The sequence below is a fragment of the Mastomys coucha genome, unplaced genomic scaffold (genome assembly GCF_008632895.1).
Source record: "Mastomys coucha isolate ucsf_1 unplaced genomic scaffold, UCSF_Mcou_1 pScaffold23, whole genome shotgun sequence".
NCBI classification, from domain to species: domain Eukaryota; kingdom Metazoa; phylum Chordata; class Mammalia; order Rodentia; family Muridae; genus Mastomys; species Mastomys coucha.
Window position 1 is genome coordinate 60,969,120 of NW_022196906.1, and position 20,978 is coordinate 60,990,097.

The 20,978-nt window shown below is 37.7% G+C and overlaps 1 protein-coding gene across 6 annotated transcripts in view; it reads left to right on the top strand.

Moving 5' to 3' along the window:
* The window catches only part of Herc1 (HECT and RLD domain containing E3 ubiquitin protein ligase family member 1), a 166,290-nt gene that overhangs the window by 85,387 nt on the left and 59,925 nt on the right, over positions 1-20,978 (top strand). For 5 of the 6 annotated variants that reach the window (XM_031346075.1, XM_031346069.1, XM_031346071.1 and 2 more), the window contains exons 27-37: positions 3,484-3,699; positions 3,941-4,061; positions 4,280-4,517; positions 4,624-4,811; positions 8,224-8,379; positions 9,785-9,891; positions 10,403-10,513; positions 12,883-13,059; positions 16,560-16,799; positions 17,205-17,288; positions 19,017-19,537. In XM_031346075.1, coding sequence (XP_031201935.1) covers positions 3,484-3,699; positions 3,941-4,061; positions 4,280-4,517; positions 4,624-4,811; positions 8,224-8,379; positions 9,785-9,891; positions 10,403-10,513; positions 12,883-13,059; positions 16,560-16,799; positions 17,205-17,288; positions 19,017-19,537 — 2,159 coding nt within the window. The remainder of the gene's footprint in view (positions 1-3,483; positions 3,700-3,940; positions 4,062-4,279; positions 4,518-4,623; positions 4,812-8,223; positions 8,380-9,784; positions 9,892-10,402; positions 10,514-12,882; positions 13,060-16,559; positions 16,800-17,204; positions 17,289-19,016; positions 19,538-20,978) is intronic. The other variant, XM_031346070.1, reaches the window with a different exon arrangement.

Consider the following 20,978-nt stretch of genomic DNA (forward strand, 5'->3'; position numbering starts at 1 on the left):
TCTTTGAGGGTGCTATTTATGTCTTTCTTAAAGTCCTGTATCATTACCATGAGAAGTGATTTTATATCAGAATCTTGCTTTTCCGGTGTAATGGTGTGTCCAGGACTTGCTATAGTGGGAAAATTGGGTTCTGATGATGCCAAGTAACCTTGGTTTGTGTTGTTTATTTTCTTACACTTGCCTCCCCACCACCATCTGGTTATCTCTAAATCTGACTGTTGCCTGTCCTTCCTGTGATCCTGGTTGTGTCAGAATTCCTCAGAGTCAAGCTGTCTCTCGGATCCTGTGATTCTGGGATCCTGTGACCCTGGGCTTTTTAGAGCACCTGGGAGTGGAGCTTCCTCTGGGTGTTGTGGGACTGGCTGTGGACCTTGCACCCAAAGTCTGCATAGGACACCAGCCCAGAGACGGGAAGGAACCAGAGTCACTGGGCTGGCGGAGTTCCTGTGTGCCTGGTCCCGCTGGTCCCAGTTAGTTACTCCGGATGTTGGGACAGATGTTGGGTCCTCCTCACCTCTGATCCTTGGCATGTCAGAGTGCGTGGGAGTGGAGCTTCCTCTGGGTGTTGAGGGACTGGCTGCAGAGCTTCGGTTCTAAATTAATTAGGATTCCAGGAGGCCCCAAGAAACACTGTAGCTTTCCAGTTAAAGTAGGGGCTTATGCCCCCAGAGCTCCCAGGAACCAAGACACCAACCAAGGAGTATACATGGCTCTAGCTGCATAAAAAATAGAGGATGGCCTTATTAGGCATCAATGCGAGGAGAGGCCCTTGGTTCTCTTTATTGATTATTTTATTTATTTACATTTCAAATGTTGACCCCCTTCCTGGTCTCCCCTCTGCAAACCTCCCATCCTATTCCTCTTTCCCATTGCCTCTAAGAGGGTGCTTACCCACCCACCCACTCCTGCCTCACCCGTCTAGCATCCCCCTATGCTGGGCCAATAAGCTGCCAGAGGACCAAGGGCCTCCCTTCCCACTGATGCCAGATTGGGCAGTCCTCTGCTACATATGTAGCTGGAGCCATGGACCCATCCATTATAATGTTTGGTTGGTGGTTTAGTCCCTGGGAACTTTGGTTGGTTGATAATTATTGTTCTTCCTATGGGGTTGCAATCCCCTTTAGCTCCTTCAGTCTCTCCCTAACTCTTCCATTTGGGTCCCCAGGCTCAGTTTGATGGTTGGCTGTGAGTATCTGCATCTGTATTAGTCAGGTTTTAGCAGATCCTATCAGAGGACTGCTATACCAGGCTCCTGTCAGCAATCACTTCTTGGCATCAGCAATAGTGACTGGGTTTGGTGTCTGCATATGGAATGGATCCAGGGGTGGGAGCAGTCTCTTGATGGCCTTTCCTTCTGTCTCTGTTCCATTTTTTGTTCTTGTGTTTCCTTTAGACAGGAACAATTCTGGATTAAAATTTTTGAGATTGGTGGGTAGCCCCATCCCTCAACTGGGGGCCATGCCTATCTACTGGAGGTGGTCTCTACAAGTTCTATCTCCCCTCTGTTGGGTATTTTGACTAATGTCATCCCTGGTGGGATCTAGGAACCTCACGTTTTCCTGGTGTCTGGGACTTTCTAATGGTTCACCTAGTTCTCCATCTTCCACTGCTACATATTTCTGTTCATTTTCTTGACCTCTGGACTTGTCTTTTGTCTCTTCCTATATCTGATCCTGCCTTTCTTTTTCCCTCCCCCTCCTCTCTCCCTTCCTCTACCTCTTGTGATTTTTTTTTTCACCCTTCAAAGTAGGATTAAAGCATCCACACTTTGGTCTTCCTTCTTGTTAACCTTCATATGGTGTGTAATTTGTATTGTGGGTATTCTGAGCTTTTGGGCTAACACCACTTATTGGTGAGTACATACCATGTGTGTCCTTTTGAGTCTGGGTTACCTCACTCAGGATGATATTTTCTAGTTCCATCCATTTGTCTACAAATCGCATGAAGTCATTGTTTTTAATGGCTGAGTATTGTGTAAATGTATCACATTTTCTGTATCTATTCTTCTGTTGAGGGACATCTGAGTTGTTTCTAGCTTCTGACTATTATAAATAAGGCTTCTATGAATATAGTGGAACACGTGTCTGTTATACATTGGAGCATCTTTTGTATATATGCCCAGTAGTGGTATAGCTGAGTCCTTAGGTAAAACTATAATTTTCTGAGGAACCACCAGATTGTTTTCCAAAGTGGTTGTACCAGCTTGTAATCCTACCAGCATCCTCGTTAGCATCTGCTGTCACCTGAGTCTTTGATCTTAGCCATTCTGACTGGTGTGAGGTGGAATCTCTGGGTTGTTTTGATTAGCAATTTCCCGGATAACTAAGGATGTTGAACATTTCTTTAGGTGCTTCTCAGCTATTCAAGGTTCCTAGGTTGAGAATTCTTTGTTTAGCCCTGTACCCCATTTTTAATAGGGTCATTTGGTTCACTGGAGTTTAATTTCTTGAGTTCTTTATGTATTTTGGATATCAGCCCTCTATTAGAAGTAGGATTGGTAAAGATCTTTTCCCAATCTGTAGGTTGCCGTTTTGTCCTGTTGACAGTGTCCTTTGCCATATAGAAGCTTTTCAATTTTATGAGTTCCCATTTGTCAATTTTTGATCTTAGGCCCTGAGCTATTGGGTCAGGAAATTTTCCCCTGTGATGATGTGTTTGAGGCTCTTTCCCACTTTCTTTTCTGTTAGATTCAGTATATCTATCTGGTTTTATGTGGAGGTCCTTGACCACTTGGACTTGAGCTTTGTACAAGAAGATAGGAGTGGATCGATTTGCATTCTTAACAATTTGCCAGTTATACTATCATCATTTGTTGAAAATGCTGTCTTTTTTCCTCTGGATATTTTTGGCTTCTTTGTCAAAGATCAAGTGACCATAGTTGTGTGGATTTATTTCTGGGTGTTCAGTTCTATTCCACTGATCTACCTGTCTGCCTCTGTACCAATACCATGCTGTTTTTGTCAACCCTTCACAATAGGCACAAATAATATAAAATATCTTTGTGTGACTCTAGCCAAGCAAGTAAAAGATTTGTTTGATAAGATCTTTAAGTCTCTGAAGAAATCATAGAAGACCTCAGAAGCTGGAAAGATCTTCCATCCTTTTGGATTGGCAGGAATAACATAGTAAAATGGCCATCTTACCAAAATCTACAGATTCATTGCAATCCCCATCAGAATTCCAACTCAATTTTTCAGACATAGAAAGAGCAATTCTCGGATTCATCTGGAATAACAAACTTTACATTTACTACTTTAGGAACTATAATAATATCATTATAATAATAGGGTATATTATTTAGCAATGGAACACTTTAAATTCTGAGTTCAATCCTCAGTAACAACCAACCCAAACCTACTCTTCCCAATGTATGTGTGGCTTATTTTATATTAAAATATCCTCAAAGAGGCTTTAGATGCATTTTGATTTAATAAACAGTAATAATAGCTTAACAGAGTCTTAGAATGCTTGTTTTTCTTCAAGCTTCGTTTGGAGGCACTTCACCAGATCCTCACTCTATTGTCTGGCATGGAGGAAAAGGGTAACATCTTGCTGACAGGAAGCAGGTCAACTTCAGGCTTTCAGTCATCCACCTTGCTCACGTCTGTGAGACTGCAGTTTCTAGCAGGGTGTTTCGGCTTAGGCACTGTTGGACACACAGGAGCCAAAGGAGAGAGTGGCCGATTGCATCACTATCAAGTAAGTGGCATGAATGACATCTTGTTCTGTATGTAGTTCTTTATCTTTTTACAGAGCGGGATGGATGATCCGGAACTTGGTGGTGTATATGACTTAGGTTAAAATTCTAAAAGCTTAAATTTAGAAGTAAATTAAATTTAATTACATTTAAGGATCTATCATCTATATAAGTTTGTGATTCATACAGTTGGGAGTGATTATATTATTGTGCTGATTTTAAAAGTAATTCTGTGTAATTTAGGATGGGATCAGAGCAGCTAAAAGAAATATTCAGGTTGAAATCCAGGTGGCTGTTCATAAGATTTATCAACAATTGTCTGCTACTCTAGAGAGAGCCCTTCAAGCAAATAAGCATCACATTGGTAAGTAAATATTTCTGCAAATAAAGATGAAGGGTGTACATTTTGGCCTGGAGTTATGGTAGAGGATTGCCTTTATTTTATGTTTAATAGTAGTAGACCATTATAATACTTGAAAATTGAATACTATTTTATATTATCATCTATAGTTTGGAGAAGTTTATTTTAGTAAATATTTAATTTCAAAGAGATTCTCAACTATCTGTCTTTTCTTTTTTTAGAAGCCCAGCAACGTCTTCTTTTGGTTACAGTTTTTGCCCTCAGTGTTCATTATCAGCCAGTTGATGTTTCTTTGGCAATTTCCACTGGTCTGCTGAATGTATTGTCACAGTTATGTGGCACAGACACCATGTTAGGACAGCCCCTGCAATTGTTGCCAAAGACTGGTGTTTCTCAGCTTAGCACAGCTTTGAAAGTGGCCAGTACAAGGTTGCTCCAGATTCTAGCCATCACTACTGGGTAAATATTACAAAGGTCTTGAGAGAGTGAGGTGGGGCCTGTATTTTCTACATTGTTTGTCTCTTTTTGTATTCTCATTCTTAATTTTTCCTTTTATTTCACATAGAACCTATGCTGATAAACTGAGCCCTAAAGTAGTTCAGTCCCTGTTGGATCTACTCTGCAGTCAACTGAAGAATTTATTGTCCCAAACTGGTGTACTATTTATGGCCTCTTTTGGAGAAGCAGAAGAGGTTGAAGAAGAAGAAAAAAAAGTTGACTCCAGTGGAGAAGCTGAGAAGAGAGATTTCAGAGGTAGTATAAGCTCTTTTTTGTTTTTTCATTATGTGCAGATACTTGAGTCTCCATAGTGTACATTTGGTAAGAATATTGGCTTCTTTCTGTTGTGATATGAAAGGATTCTTTACAACCCCCTTTCTCTATATAAACATGATTTAGGTAAGGTTCTTACTGAGCCTCCTGTGGTCTGTTCACTCTGTTGCTGCTTAGAGCTACTGCTCCTTCTCAAGGTTCACCCTCTTTTGGCTGCCTTGGCTCTTAGGACCTAGATTTTAGGTGACCAGTTTCTCCATGCTATCTAGGGAGAGACGAAGGGTCTTTTGAGTTATTTAATTCTAACAAACATCTAACCATAAAACTGACCTACCTGACTTGTTCTCTGAGAGTAGGGCTTTGGTAACTGGGAACTGGATTATAATCAGAAGAACTGAACTAACAGAATTCTTCCTTACACTTGGCCAATATACTGTTTAGTTACTGATACCTCATTTGTTATATAGTAAGCATGGTTTTTATAGTTTTGTTTCCAGTTGCAGTAACATATCTTGACAAAAGCAACTTAGAGGAGAAAGGTTTTATTTGGTTCACTGTTCCAGGTTCAGTCCATGAGATCTGAGAAGTCACAGCAACAGGAACTTCAAATACAGAGAGCACCGTCTTCCACTTTTGTCAGGGTATCTTATCACAGCCATAAGAAATGAAACTAAGGCAGTTGTTTCCAGTAAAATTTAATGTCTGAAGCAGTAGAACTACTGCCTGTGTCTTCAATGTAATTATGAGACTAAAGGTCTAAAATTGGTCATTATTTCAAAAGGATTGTGAGTTACTGTGTCTCATTCTCACAGTGCCCTTTAAAAGTCCCTTCTGGGTTAGATGGATAGATAAGAGACTAAGCTACTTCACCATTCTTTGTTCCCGTTCTGTCATCTGTAAAATAAAGGTAATTTACAGAGCCAACTTTGTGAAAATTGTTTTAAGAACTAAATGACTTGATTCATGTAAGCCCAGAATATTATCTGGCACATATTAAAAATTTAGTGATTTTTAATATTTAATATTTTAATAGATAGTATTTGTAATTAAATGATATTTAGATTATATTAATATTGCTGACTTATGTAGGGGAAAATAGAAAGAATATACCAAACAGATGGAAAATGATAAAGCATTGTCTTTGTTGTCATTGACATAGGGTCATGGTAGAGGCAAAGTTGTGCGCAGATATGGTACAGTACAAGAAACTCAAGTATTACCTGAATCACTTATGTCAGAATGTAGGAGTATGGTTCTGATTAAGAGCTAGCCTTTTATTTTTCTAGCCTAAGTCAGTGGTATGTTTTTTGTTTTTTTTCTCCCTTCATTGTGTATAGAGTTATCTTTACTCAACGAACTTAGGCAGATTCAAAATGGTTAATAAAAACAAAGTGACCCTGCCTCTTTCTGCTTTCCTGAGACCACTAGGGTATAAAGAGCTATTAAAGTACCAGGTACTCCCCAGTCTGAGCACATACAGATAATAAGCAGTGTTTCTAGAATTCTATTAAAAAAAATGCTTTTTAAAAAAAAAAGTGAGAAAAAAAAACAGGATTAGTTATTAACTCTCATGCATTCCAAGATATATGTGCATTTTTGAGAAAATTATCTTCCTTTTAATTTTTCTAATAAAATACTCTCAATTGCTTTTGCAAATGATATCCCGGCGACAATTAGATTTAAATATATCAGACAGAAAAACAGCTACTTAATTTAATCTGGTTTTACCTCTCTTCCAATGAGATGATGCCAAATCAAAGTCAATGTTTTGGTGGCCACTTTATAACAAGTTATAGAGTTACTTTTAGCCTATAAAGCCACAAGATAATTGTATCCTTAGCTGGATGTACTGGCAGATGCCTAGAATTCCCACCGGAGAGGTTAGGTCCAAGAAGAACATGAATTACAGGCCAGCAGTGCCCCATCTAAGAAAACAACAAAAGTTGGAATCCTTCAATATCTAGTAATGAAAGACACAGTTTTTCCATGACTGGGTCTTCACATATATGACAACAGATGAAGCACATGCCTGTTTCCCTCTAGTTGTCCTAGAGAGAGGGCCCAGTTTGGAAAATGGCTAGGAAGGAAACTAATTCTAAAAATCATCAATGACTAGTCATTCAGAATCAGGCTGCTTAGGTATGAAGAACCTCTGATCCTTCTAAAATACACAATTAAAAGGAAGGTGTAATCTTTATTTTAAAGTATTGTATCAACCTGTTTTATATTAGGGGTCTCCAGGCCCAAAGTGTCCTTAAGTTTATGATCCTCCTGTGTCTTTTTACCCTGAGTGCCAGGAGTATAGGTATGTACCTCCATATGGCTCTAATTTTTTCTAGAACTACTTGCTGGAGACATTATGTAAAGGATAAAAGAAGGCTTCCTAGAAGAGGAACTGACTCTTGACAAGGTGTACAGGGGCAAGTTTAGAGTGAGAAATAGAGGTGTATAAGAGAGACTGGTACTTCTGTGTTCTTCAGATTAATATTATAAAAAATGTTTGTATTAAATAGTGAGACAAGGTACTGTTTGGAGGAGATGTAAAGTAGTTCTTTGTTTCCTCTCTAGTTGTCCCCAGCAGTTTAGTTCTGTCATAGTCTTGCTCACTCATCACAGCAGACAGAAGTCTTCCTATGCTGCATGCAGCTTCCTGTGAAGCTTGATTACTGTCTATTGTCAATGTAACATGTCCTTTTCCAGAAGTCTCTTCTCTTTCACAATGAGTTTTTGCTTGTATTCCTTAATGGAATGTTCCAGAATCTCTCTGAAAGTAGCACTGTAGATACTTGTCTCCAGATTGTTGCAGATGTTCACATGTTCCTCCTTAGGACAGGCATTCCTTCTTGTTGCCGTACTAGCATGCTTCTAGTTCTCTGCATGGGAGGAGTATAAGTAAATGTGAAAGGGAATTATAGCAAAGAATGTGTGTGGATGTGTGCTATTCTAGCATGCTTATGCTTCTCATCCATACATATAAAGATGTTTCATTCAAAGTTCATTTAAATTTTTACCTTTTCTCATTCTCTAGTTTTTTTTAAATTTTTATTTATTTATTTATTTATTTATTTATTTATTTATTTATTATATGTAAATACACTGTTTCTGTCTTCAGATGCACCAGAAGAGGGCATCAGATCTCATTTCGGGTGGTTGTGAGCCACCATGTGGTTGCTGGGATTTGAACTCATGACCTTCAGAAGAGCAGTCAATGCTCTTCCCTGCTGAGCCATCTCACCAGCCCTCATTCTCTAGTTTTCAAAAATGGGGAGTAGCCTATTGAACCTAGACTGGGAATTAGATTTGTACTTAATGTAATTAAAGTGTAAACTGGATAAGGTAAACCTTAGCCTGATGCCTTCCAATTAAAATGTAAACTTATCTCTTCACTTTTCAGCTGCTCTTAGGAAACAACATGCAGCTGAACTCCATCTAGGGGATTTTTTAGTTTTTCTTCGCAGAGTTGTGTCTTCAAAAGCAATTCAATCAAAAATGGCTTCCCCCAAATGGACAGAAGTGCTTCTAAACATAGCATCTCAGAAGTGTTCTTCAGGTATGTCTGCTGCCTTTGGTTAGAGTATTTTTGTATGTTGCATGCATTTTATTAAGGTAATGCTAGAATTTTAACAACTCTGGGGACTTGATCTTGATTTCAAGAATTTTTCTTCTTTGACTTTTGATTATTTATTTTTTTTGGTGCCAAATTTAAAATGCCAGTTTCTGGGATAGCAATTGGTAAAGAGTTAATAATGCCAAGTGGTGCTGTATGATTTCTAAAGAATTTAGCCCTATAACATGTATTAAAAATAAGAAGAGATGTGTACAGTATGTAATTTACTGAGTCTGACCTCACATTTTTGATTGTCAAGTCAGATCTGAATTTGTATGTCCCCTCTATCCTGATGTGATTTCAGCCGCTTTGATTGTGACTTCTATTTGTGTGGTGTCTATGATAGTTCTGTATAATAATCTTAATACCTTGTTCCAGTCTAAAAGTCTGGTAACCTTCTACAGGTTACTGATAGTATTTTGCTACCCATAGTTTTGATTAAAAAAGTAGATAACAAAAATTAAAATTTGACCATTTAGGTATACAATTCAGCGCATTAAGCATAGTCACAGTTTTGTATCCTTTCCCACCCATTTCCAGAACTTTTTTCATTATCCCTATCTAATGTGTTTGAAACTTGTAGAATTGTAATATAGTAGTCTATGTTATGAGTTATTATATGCTTATGTTCTCAACATACTTCAGCAATGTTTATTAACTGGTATAGCGTATAGCTTCCTTTAATAACATGAAGTTTATATCATGTTTTTGAAGCATAGGGTAAATGATACTCATTTATTTTCACCTAATCTATAAGGTATATCTATAGGAAGAGTACATACTTACACACCAAAATTGTGGTTCCACCTTTTCTAACTTAAGAAAAGTACATTGTGAAGGGGTACTATGATTAACACACACACACACACACACACACACACACACACACACACACACAAAGCTTAAAAAAACCCGGAAACCTCTCAAGCTCTAAAATGGGCATGGACTAGAGCAAAGGAATGAAAACATAAGCTTGGGCTTCAGAGGCTCACAGACATTTTAAAAATACTACTTCTACTGAAGTATGGAGTTTTGGTCAAATTATTAAACTATTTGAACTTCCCTTGGCTCATTAAACTCAGTTATAATTCAGAGTTTGATTTTAGGATTAATGTATATGAAATACATACTTGACTTTTGACTCAGTGTTACAGTACATTGAATATGTACATGAAGTATGTATGTATGTATATACTAACAGGCATAGACTTATGTGACAATAGATTAAAATACATGTCTGTTTCTTTTATAAACTGCTTTGTAGTCTTACAAAAATTTTAGTTGAAGTTAATTTTAACTCTGGATGCCAGTCACATTGAAAACAAAGACTTAACTGCTGTGTCCCCAGGTATTCCTCTAGTTGGTAACTTAAGAACGAGGCTCCTTGCTCTTCACGTCCTTGAGGCTGTGCTGCCAGCTTGTGAATCTGGCGTAGAAGATGACCAAATGGCCCAGGTTTGTATTTTTTTAAGTCCTGGAAAATACTTTTTACATCTGTAGTGTGATTTACCCGAAACTGAGAGTTACTAAAGTCTCGAGTTGTAAATGTGTCTGTCTTCAATAGCGTAGTGTCTACTTCTCATATTGCTTTCTTTATCCTTCATTCTTAAGGAAGGGGAAGAAAATAAGTTGTGAGGTATAAGAAGTAGAGGAGTAGAATATACATGTAAAGTCATAAGGAAAGAACAGTCTATAATTTCTTAGATTGGACCTCTAGAGAGAAAAATGTGTGAGACAGTAAAACTGAAAAATGTCTATATCTAGAAAGGAGATATAAAACCAAGCCATTTTGTAGTGATCTGATGATCTTGTAAAAATAAAAGTATTCTACATAGAACCAGACATAACTTTTAGATATTAGTATAATCAATTTTCATGTCCCATTGAACATTACAGTGGGTGATACCTCATAAACATGTAACATTTCTCTTTATAAATTTTATCATTCTTTCCTTCAATATACCAGGTTGTTGAACGCTTATTTTCCCTTCTGTCGGATTGTATGTGGGAGACTCCCATTGCTCAGGCCAAACATGCTATTCAAATAAAGGAAAAAGAACAAGAAATAAAATTGCAGGTAATCGATTCTTCCCTCAAAAGGTGTTTTTAGGCCTCAGAAGTAGAGACCATAGTACCCAACTTTGTCTCTGGTTATAAGGTCCTACTATGAGGGGCCTTGCTGTAGAATTTGCTCCATGTCCTCTTTGTGTGTTTTATTTCTCTTCTTTCATCCTTACCTCTCAAATCGTATATTTTTTTTTTCTACAAAACCTTCTTGATTGTCCCTCTTGTCCTTGCTACTATGCTTCTCAAAGGAGTCAACTGTTGTAGAACATTCTGCCTCTCTTCTGGGCAAGGTCTGAAACTGAGAGTGCACATTGGCTCCAGGTCTTCTTTCTGGATACCCAGGCACATGAGATGTACTGCCAGAGGGAGTCAAAAACTGGGGGTCTGAGCTGCATACCAGGCCAAGAAGGGGAGGCGGGGTCCAGGAGGAGCAGAATCTGGTCTGATTGGGAGTGAGGGCTGAGGCTACTATAGGGGCTGGAAGACAGAAAGCCTTTCTCTGGAGTTTTACACTCTGCTCTCTAAGGTGAAGGCCTTTCCCATGGTAGTCCTTAATGAAGCAGCTTTCTGCGATGATCCTTGCTTGTTCTTATTGCTTTACTTGATGGTGGATGTAAATGCATGCACTTTATTCAGGATGAACCAGGGATTGTATACCTTTTGCAGGAAGGGGAGGTCATTGGCTGAAGGCTCTAGGCTATTTATATACCTCATTAGCTTGGAGAAAGAACTCCAGATTTTATGCTACTTGACTGAATGTCCATGATCTTTAGTCAGGTGTCATGGTTATGTGTTCCAGAGCAGGTACAGAAGCAGGTAGGGAATGGCTTCACTCCTGCTGTTCTCAACTATGAGATTCCTGGGGTTTGAGCTTATTCAACTTTACCAATTCTTATGCCTGTTTGGTAATGGCCCTACATACCTTACAGTAAACTACACTTCTTTCTACATCTCTTCAGTCTAATTGCTTATCATCCAGCAAGATGTCAGAATTGCATAAAGTATTAGCATTACGTGTATAGTTGTTCTTTAGTATTTACAAGAATTGGCTCTGGGACCATCTGTGCCTGCCCAGATCAGTTGATGTTCAAGTCTAATATATAAAATGGTATGGTATTTATATATGACTCATGCAATTCTCCTATAAACTTCGAATCATTTCTAGGTTTTCCAATACATCCTACAGTGTAAATTCTTGTAAAGAGTTGTGATACCATATTTTCAATTTAATGAAAAGAGTTTATGCATGTTCAGTACCAATTCAGTTGGTTTTTAAAAAAATATATTTCCAGTCTGTGGTTTGTTGAGTGGATGTAGAGCCTGGGATATAGAGGACTCACTGCTTGCATTTTTGTCCATCCCTTACTCTTGTTCTCTTGTATACCCATCCTTGTGGCCATGTGGCTCCAGTGACTTACCTTCCAAACTGGATTCTAATTCATACACATACATTTCTAGCTTAGTTTTTCCTGATCTCACACTTTTTCTGATTTTCTTTCTGCCTTAGAAAATGATCTTTAATTCTTCTAGGTTTTTCTTTTTCTATGTAAGTGTTGGGTTATTGTGTGACCTAGTCATAATCCTCATCCTCACCCTGTTGCCGGCAAGTGGCAACAATAGGAAAGGGTTTTCTGGAATATGGAGTCAGGAAAAAATTGGCTAGCCATAATTATATCTTACCCATGTGGAAGGCACCTTAAAAATTAGACAATGGGAGATGTGATCACCCAGTCATCTTCCATTTAATAATCTCTTTGTTACAAGCCAACAGGTAGAATAGGTGAGGCAAAACCCCTCCCCCAAGTTCGTCAGCATGCCAGCCCAATCAGCAGCTTCTTTAGTCTCTGTAGAGGCAGGACTTCCAATGTAACTGGAACCAGGAGTGAGGCGTGGCAAATAGCAGGAGGTGGGCAGAGAGGTGTGGTTATGAGAGGCAGGCAGGGTCAAGCAGGAGGGTTATATCATCCCCCAACTATCACATCTTTTCCATATTTAAAGAAACCTTATTTGGCTCTCTATGCCATTGATACCTAAATTTTATATGCTATGAGCTATTAACACTTGAATGATAACCTAACAGAGAGCTTATACTTAGCATATTAAACATAACATCCTTAGCTCCATCACATTCTGTTCTTCCCCACCTGTTGTTACTGAAGAGAACAACCTTGGAATTACCACCCTGGATTCCTATCTCACTGTGCAACTGACTTGAGTAGTCTCCATGTACCCTAAATGAATAATATAAGCTTTTCTTATAGGCATTGTCTTGCACAGTATGTAAAAACTGGTAGATATATAGTAGCTGTGAAATAAAAGCAAGGAATGTGTTAGTGATCTGGCTACTCCCAAATATTGACTCACCATCCTTTCTGGTAGAAGCAAGGAGAGTTGGAGGAAGAGGATGAAAATCTCCCCATACAAGAAGTCTCTTTTGATCCAGAGAAGGCTCAGTGTTGCATTGTGGAAAATGGACAGATTTTAACTCATGGCAGTGGAGGAAAAGGATATGGATTAGCATCAACTGGGGTGACTTCTGGGTGCTATCAGTGGAAGGTAAGGAGATCTCTTAGTAGTTGCTTTATTGTTATTTTGTACTTTTAATTTTTTTTGTTTTTTGTTTTTTGTTTTTGCTTTGGTTTTGGTTTTGGTTTTTCGAGATAGGGTTTCTCTGTATAGCCCTGGCTGTCCTGGAACTCACTCCATGGACCAGGCTGGCCTCAAACTCAGAAATCCACCTGCCTCTGCCTCCGCCTCCCAAGTGCTGGGATTAAAAGCATGTGCCACCACTGCCCATGCCAAACAGTCAGCCCCGAGAACTTGCATAGAAGAAACATTATACAGACCGAATAGGTTGTATTTATATTTAGATATGCAAACACACACGCACGTACATACACACATGCATGCAACAACAAAGAAAAAACCCATGAATTTAAAAGAGGACAAGAGAGGGTATCAGATAGCTTGGGAGGGGGGAAGTGCTGTAATTATATCAAAAACATTATAAAAGATTTTTGGTCTTATTTTTCGGTGTTCTTTAAAAAACAAACAAAACTTTTGGAAAGGTGTATGTTTCATGTAAATGATGATGCTCTGTCATGGTATGTAAATGGAAAATGTAAAGGAGATACATGAATTCTACTATTTATGTAATACTAGCCTAAAATTACCTTAATTTTTTTAAATGACAGGCTAAAAGCACATGGAATAATGGGGTCACACAGTCACACAATTTCCCCCATTATTGAGAATATACCATTGGATATGTCATATTTTTGCCTGCAAAAGCTGTTAGAGATATGGCATCAAAGCTCTTTGCTACGTACTGGCTTATAATTTTACATGGCATGTGCTCAAAAAGAAAGTCTGTGATACCAGTCTTATTAATTAGAAAAACAAGGTAGGCACAGCAAAGCCAGCCTTATCAGTTAAGGAAGATTACTGGTTTTGTTTGTTTTTAAATTGATGGAAGGAATAGTTTATTCGTCAAGTTACCCAGTGCCAGTCAGGCCAACTTAGAAGCAGGACTTTCTCTGCTGTATTAACTCCCTGTTTTTACTCGATCTACTTCCTTGATTTTTGACCATTATGCATTACAGTAAAACTATAACAGGACTCCGTGCAACTAAGTGAGACCAAACTGTAAGATTGACTTAACTTGTGCCATGTAGGTGTGTTGAACTTAGCTACTTAAATTTCATGTGACTTCATCCTTGGATCTTTTTCTTTTTTTATTAATCATTTTATTTGTTTACATTTCAAATGATATACCCTTTCCTGATTACACCTCCATAACCTTCCCTATCCCATCTCCCTTCTCTCCCCGCCTCTTTGCCTCTATGAGGGTGCTCCTCCACGCACTTACCCATTCTTGCCTTGTTGCCCGATCCCCCTATGCTGGGCATCAAGCCTCCACAGGACCAGGGCCTTCCCTCCCACTGATGTCAGATAAGGCTGTCCTATACTGCATGTGTATATCTGGAGCCATGACACTCTCCATGTGAACTCTTTGGTTGGTGGTTTAGTCCCTGGGAGCTCTGGGTGATCCAGTTAGCTGATACTGTTCTTCATATGGGGTTGCAATCCCCTTCAGTTCCTTCAGTCCTTCCACTAGCTCTTCCACTGGGGTCCCGGGATTCAGTCTGATGGTTGGCTGTGAGTGTCTCCATCTGTATTGGTCAGGTTATGTTTGTTTTTTATTTTGTTTTGAGACAGGGTCTCACTGTCTAGCCCTGGCTGGCCTGAATTCAGAGATCCTCCCACCTTTGCTTCTCAAGTGCTGGGACGTGCCACTATACATACAGTGTCTCACTGTGTAGTTCAGGAGTCCTGTCTTAGTCTTCCGAAATGCTTCTGTGATGGGCATGTGCCTTCAGGATAGACTTGCATTAACTTTTAAAGTCTAGCTTAGGTATTAGTTTAACATAACACAATTCTGATCACTGTAGGGTTAAGTTGCTTTCATTATGAGCTGCTGTACATACATAGAATACAGTTCAATAGGACATATAAATATATATATATTTATATACTTGTATACTGCAAGTCAATCATCTATAATTGCTAAGGCATCTCTACTCCTGACAGGTAGTAATGGTACTACCTTCCCAGTATGGCCTGACATTATGAAACCTTCCCCTCTCCTGTCTCTTTCTATTTTATTCTGAATAATTTACCTGAGTTCCTTGTTTCAGAGGGACTGTCTCAAGTAGTCAGTTTTAGAATTTTGTTATCTTTGACTTTATTTTGTCTGTGTCTAGACTGTCAAGGTGTTTTGTGAGAAAGTCATGAGTAAGAGCCTGTCCCTGCTGTCTTCTAGTCTATGGAGTTTGTGGGAAGTTTAGCAATCAGTTTGAGTTTCAGGGCAGTGCCAATTTTCCCCTTTCAGAGGGAGAACAGTTAGGGAGTTTTAATGTTTGATGCCCTCTCCACACCTCCCTAGACCTTGGGCTTTTGTTTTCTATGTTGTAAGGAACTTGGTGTACTCATTTAGTAATTATAACTTGAATGCTTTTCAGTCTTGAACATTTTAAAAAATTTTATGTATATCTTTTATACAGAAGAGTTGACTGCAAGGACAAACAATTTCCATACAAAAAATTTATGCAAAGAATTAAACAGATGAGTTCAAGGCCAGCTGGTCTACAGAGTGAGTTCCAGGACAGCCAGGGCTATACAGAGAACCCCTATCTCAAAAAAACAAAAAATAAAATAAAAAAAAGAATTAAACAGAAACTTCAGGATAAATCCAACTTTTTTCCCCCAAAAAATAAGATTTAAAAACCTACATGTTGGGATGGAGAGATGGCTCAGTAGTTAAGAGCACTGGCTGTTCAGAGGACTCTGGTTCAATTTCCAGCACCAACATGGCAGCTCATCACCATTTGTAACTCCAGTTTGGGGGAATATGATTCTTCTTCTGACCTTTGTAGACTCCTGCACACATGTGGTAATATATTCATATACAATATAAAACAACCTCTTTACCCTGATTATATATCCAACAAATAGCCTTGGAAATACCAGTCTTTTGGATATGTCTGTGTGTCAGGAGAAAGGCCAAGGTTATAGAGTTAAGCTAATCATACCTGAACTGAATGAAAGCAGAAGGTCGGAGGCAAACAGCACAGGCAGGAGGTTGAGTCAGTCCCTTAAAAAGTGGAGGAGGGTGTCAGCCCCAGTAGTTTCCTGTCCTTTCTGAATAAAGTGTACACAGAGAGTAGTGTATGTAAGAAATTGAAACTTTCTATGAATAATTTTCTAAAATATTCTCTCAGCATCATAATTAAATTATAAGTTAAAATTGTTTACTTTAAATGTTATAGATACCAAAGGTTATTATTTATATTTATAAGATGAGTAAATTTTCCTTGTAAAGTATAAACTGATGAAATTATTTCACTTTTGTTAGTTCTTTGAAAAGAAAATGAATGAATATGTTCTCATAAATGTGTAAATATTATTTATAAACATAAGTTTCAATGTAGTAATAACACACAGTATATTTCAGTATTAATGAACATTATGAATTGTGCTTTTTTTTCTGTTTTTAGTTTTACATCGTGAAGGAAAATAGAGGTAATGAGGGTACATGTGTTGGAGTTTCTCGCTGGCCAGTACATGATTTTAATCACCGCACTACCTCAGACATGTGGCTCTATAGGGCTTACAGTGGTAACCTCTATCACAATGGAGAACAGACTCTGACGCTGTCTAGCTTTACTCAAGGAGATTTCATTACCTGTGTGTTAGACATGGAAGCCAGGACCATTTCCTTTGGGAAGAATGGAGAGGTACTGAAACCTGTTCACAAACATTATTTTTTTTTTCTTCCCCAAATTTAAATTTCACTGAAATTATCAAGTACTGGTTATTTAGTGTATGGATTATTTACTTTCCTCTTCCTTTTTTTTTTTTTTTTTTTTTTTTTTTTTTTGATACTTTCTGGTTTTTAAAAATTCTTTATCAGAGCCAACCTTACAGAAAAGTGGTAAAGATCAAGTCATATTTTTGTAACAATCAAACAGTTTAGGATGGTATATTCTATGTAGCATTGCCTTGGATAGAAGACAGTTTATATAAGCATGGCTCTGGTAACTTTTGTTCTATCTCAGAACCTTTTAATTTTAATGTGGCTGCATAGTATTAATCTTAAAAGCAACTTTAGTTTCCTTTGCTTCTCTTTTGTCGCACTCTAGGAACCCAAATTAGCCTTTGAAGATGTGGATGCTGCAGAGTTGTACCCATGTGTAATGTTCTATAGCAGCAACCCTGGTGAGAAGGTAAGAGTCCCAACCTGTACTTAGGCATAAGGGATACTGGTTATTTTAAATTAGTGTTCTGTTTGTATGATACAGAGGCCGTAAAATAATAAGATCTCTCTACCACTACAAGTACTTGGCCCATGGAAATTATTCTTCTAGAAGGGTGATAATTTTAGGAATTGTCTTTTCCTCTATATTGTGACACGATAGCTGTATAGAAAACCAACTTACAAACAGTGGCACTGTGAGAGTTAACAGGAACTATATTAGCAGTAACATGGTTCATGGTTGTGGATATGAGAAGAAGTCTAGAAATACTCAGGTGTAATAAGATACTATTAGCTGAATAATGGAAGTTATGGTAGGGAAACTACCTTTTTCTCATGTGTGAAAGGTCTCAGACCTTGTAGATGCAACAGATTTGAGTGTATTAAGGGCTTATAGTTTCACTGAAACCTTTTTTGTTCTCTTTATCTAAAACAAAATTTAGAAATAAGCTTCGTTTTGGTCTCCCTGTGTTAGTGGCTAGTGGTGGTATTTTTTCCTTTCCTATCTTTTCACTGGAGGATACAGTGTAACTTAGGTTTGTTGTCAAGAATTTCTAGTGGAATTTTATACTAAATTTTTTTTAAGTTAAGTCGTATATAATTTTCTAATAATGAATGTGTTAGACTTAGTAGACACTAATCCTGAAAGTTACATATATTATTTATTTATATATAATATAAATGAATTTATATAAACTTCATATATAACTTATAAAAATCAGTTATATGTGTATAACATATATAAATTAATTATATTTATATATTCTATATGTGATGATTTTATGTAAATTGATTATATAAATTTATAAATACATATATGTGTGTGTACGTGTATGTGTGTGTCTGTGTGTGTATAGTTTCAGGAATTATTTAAGGTAATCTAAGACAAAGAACTTCTTAAATAGTAGCCAATAAACTGCTACTAAAGTATAGGCTGCTGAGTGTCTAATATCATCCTTTGCTCCAGTGGTATTCTTGAACCCTGGTCATATTCTTTGAGGAAAAAAAGTTAACATTAACTGTTCACAATGAACCTGGTGCTGTACTAGTAAGTACTTTGTCTACTTTGTCTATATTACTTTATTTTTAAAGTAAGTGTAGGAGGTGGGTACTCACATCAGAACCTACTTTATACTACAAGATATTGCCAGGATTCAAGTATACCATCAGGGAAAGAGTGGCTTTAAACTCAAGGTCTTCCAGGTTCTGGGACCACAGGCATATGGTACCACATTAGCTTCCTTTCCCACTTCTGTGTCCCACTTATAGTGTATGGTCATAGCGGGATTATCCCAGTTGTATAGGTTTACAATTTTACATTTGTGCCCTTGGAACAATATAAAATAGTTCTAAGATTCAATATCATCCTCAAATCCAATATTCTAGATTTGAGGATGGTAGTTACTGTTTCTTTCAGACATTTATTTGAACTAAATTGAGTTAGCCACATTGAGTCCTTTGAGTGATTGTAACTTGTGGACTGTATGATGTTCAGATGGCAGGGCATTTTAAAGGGCATATTGCTAGTCACTTTAGTGGGTCTCTAACATTTCCCACCTATTGAGGTGTCACTTGGTACAATATACTAGTAGTAGTTCAGTATGATTCCATTTGCTTGAACATATATTGACAAAATTGACAAATTGTTTAGGAGACCTTCTAATAGCCCACATATCCTACCTTCTTTTCTTTTATATAGGTGAAAATTTGCGATATGCAGATGCGTGGCACACCACGGGATTTACTTCCAGGAGACCCTATTTGTAGTCCAGTAGCAGCAGTGCTAGCTGAAGCCACTATTCAGCTTATCCGTATCCTTCATCGGACAGACCGTTGGACTTATTGTATTAATAAAAAGATGATGGAAAGGCTCCATAAAATTAAGATATGTATTAAAGAGTCAGGTCAGAAGCTAAAGAAAAGCCGCTCGGTTCAGAGCCGAGAGGAAAATGAAATGAGAGAGGAGAAAGAGAGCAAAGAAGAAGAAAAAGGTAAACATAATAGGCATGGTCTTGCTGACCTCTCAGAACTGCAGCTGAGGACTCTTTGCATAGAGGTGTGGCCCGTGCTAGCAGTAATAGGAGGAGTTGATGCTGGTCTTAGAGTTGGAGGTCGGTGTGTTCACAAGCAAACTGGGCGCCATGCCACGCTGCTGGGAGTGGTCAAAGAAGGCAGCACATCTGCCAAGGTCCAGTGGGATGAAGCAGAAATTACCATCAGGTATGATGTATTGAGTTATGCTTTTAGCAGATAAGTATTTGATGGTGAAATGGGCAGTTGCCTATGGACAGTGAGTAATAATGTAGGTAAACTGCTAGTTAACTTTTTAAAATGATTTTTATGTGGCTAGATATTACTATTTTGATTTACTATAATGCGAGTGATTTGTAAAGTAAGTTTTGAGTTTGTTTGGTAGTGAACTGATAAGTTCACTAGGCTTAATTGTTATTTTTTATTTGAGTTCTTGCTTCTCGGTGTGAGGAGGTATGTGTGCCAGAGATCACACTTGGACTTCTGCATGCTAGATAAAAGATCTATCACTGAACTATGTCCCACCTATTTCTTGCCTATTGATCATATCTATTATACACTTGAACATTTAAAAGCCAGCTGGCTAATCTGTTGATCAGATTTAAAGTTCAGAAAGCCCTGTGGTAGGTACATCTAAGTGACTAATGAATATGTAAGATCTGCCTCTTTTTTAATTAAAATTTTATTTTTTATATGTGTGGATATTTTGCCTGCATATACATCTGTACACTCCCTGTGTGTCTTATGCCTGCAGAGGCCAGAAGAGAACATTGCATACCTTGGAACTGGAGCTACAGACAGTTGTGAGCCAAGATGTGTGGGCTGAGAACTGAACCTTAGTCCCCTGAAAGAACATCAAGTGCTATTAACCACAGAGTCATCCTCTAGTCCCATGATGGGCTTCCCCCACCCCTTTTTGAGACCAAATGTTGTAGCCCGAACCGACCTGAAATCACTATGCAGCCCAAGTAGACCTCAAATTCATACTCACCTTGTATTAGCCTTCCAAGTGCTGGGAGTATACTTGTATGCCATCACCCCCAGCCTTATCTTTTAAAACACAAATATTCTAGTCTCTCAATGCACATCATTTTGAATAGTTATGAGAATTACATTTATTTGACACAGCAAGATGCTTGAAAGCTTTTAAGTATATTTGTGTATATATATAGTTTGAAATATAAGCTTCATAAATTTCATATATTCAAAATAATGTTAAATATTTCCATTCATAAAGGATCTCACCTATATGGGTACATGATTTTATCATTTGGAAATAAGGATTTATTGATAATAATTATGTAACTATTGATTATATTGCCTAATATAATTCTTATATATTAATATGACATCTAAAAAAGAATGATCCATAGTAGTTAGTGAAAGTTGTACTATTTTAGAACTAAAGAAATGTGATTGAATTTCTTAGTTGAATAACACATATATGTAAAGTACATGTAAACACATATATGTATAATTTCAGGTGTTAATGGTCTTCACTCCTCTTCATAATAAACTAAGAAACCCAGTGATAGCTTTACAAAATCACATAAAAGTATCCACATTTACTTTTATTCTTTCTTTGTTTCAGAGAATGTTCAGTATCTGCTAATGTGTATGCAATATAGTA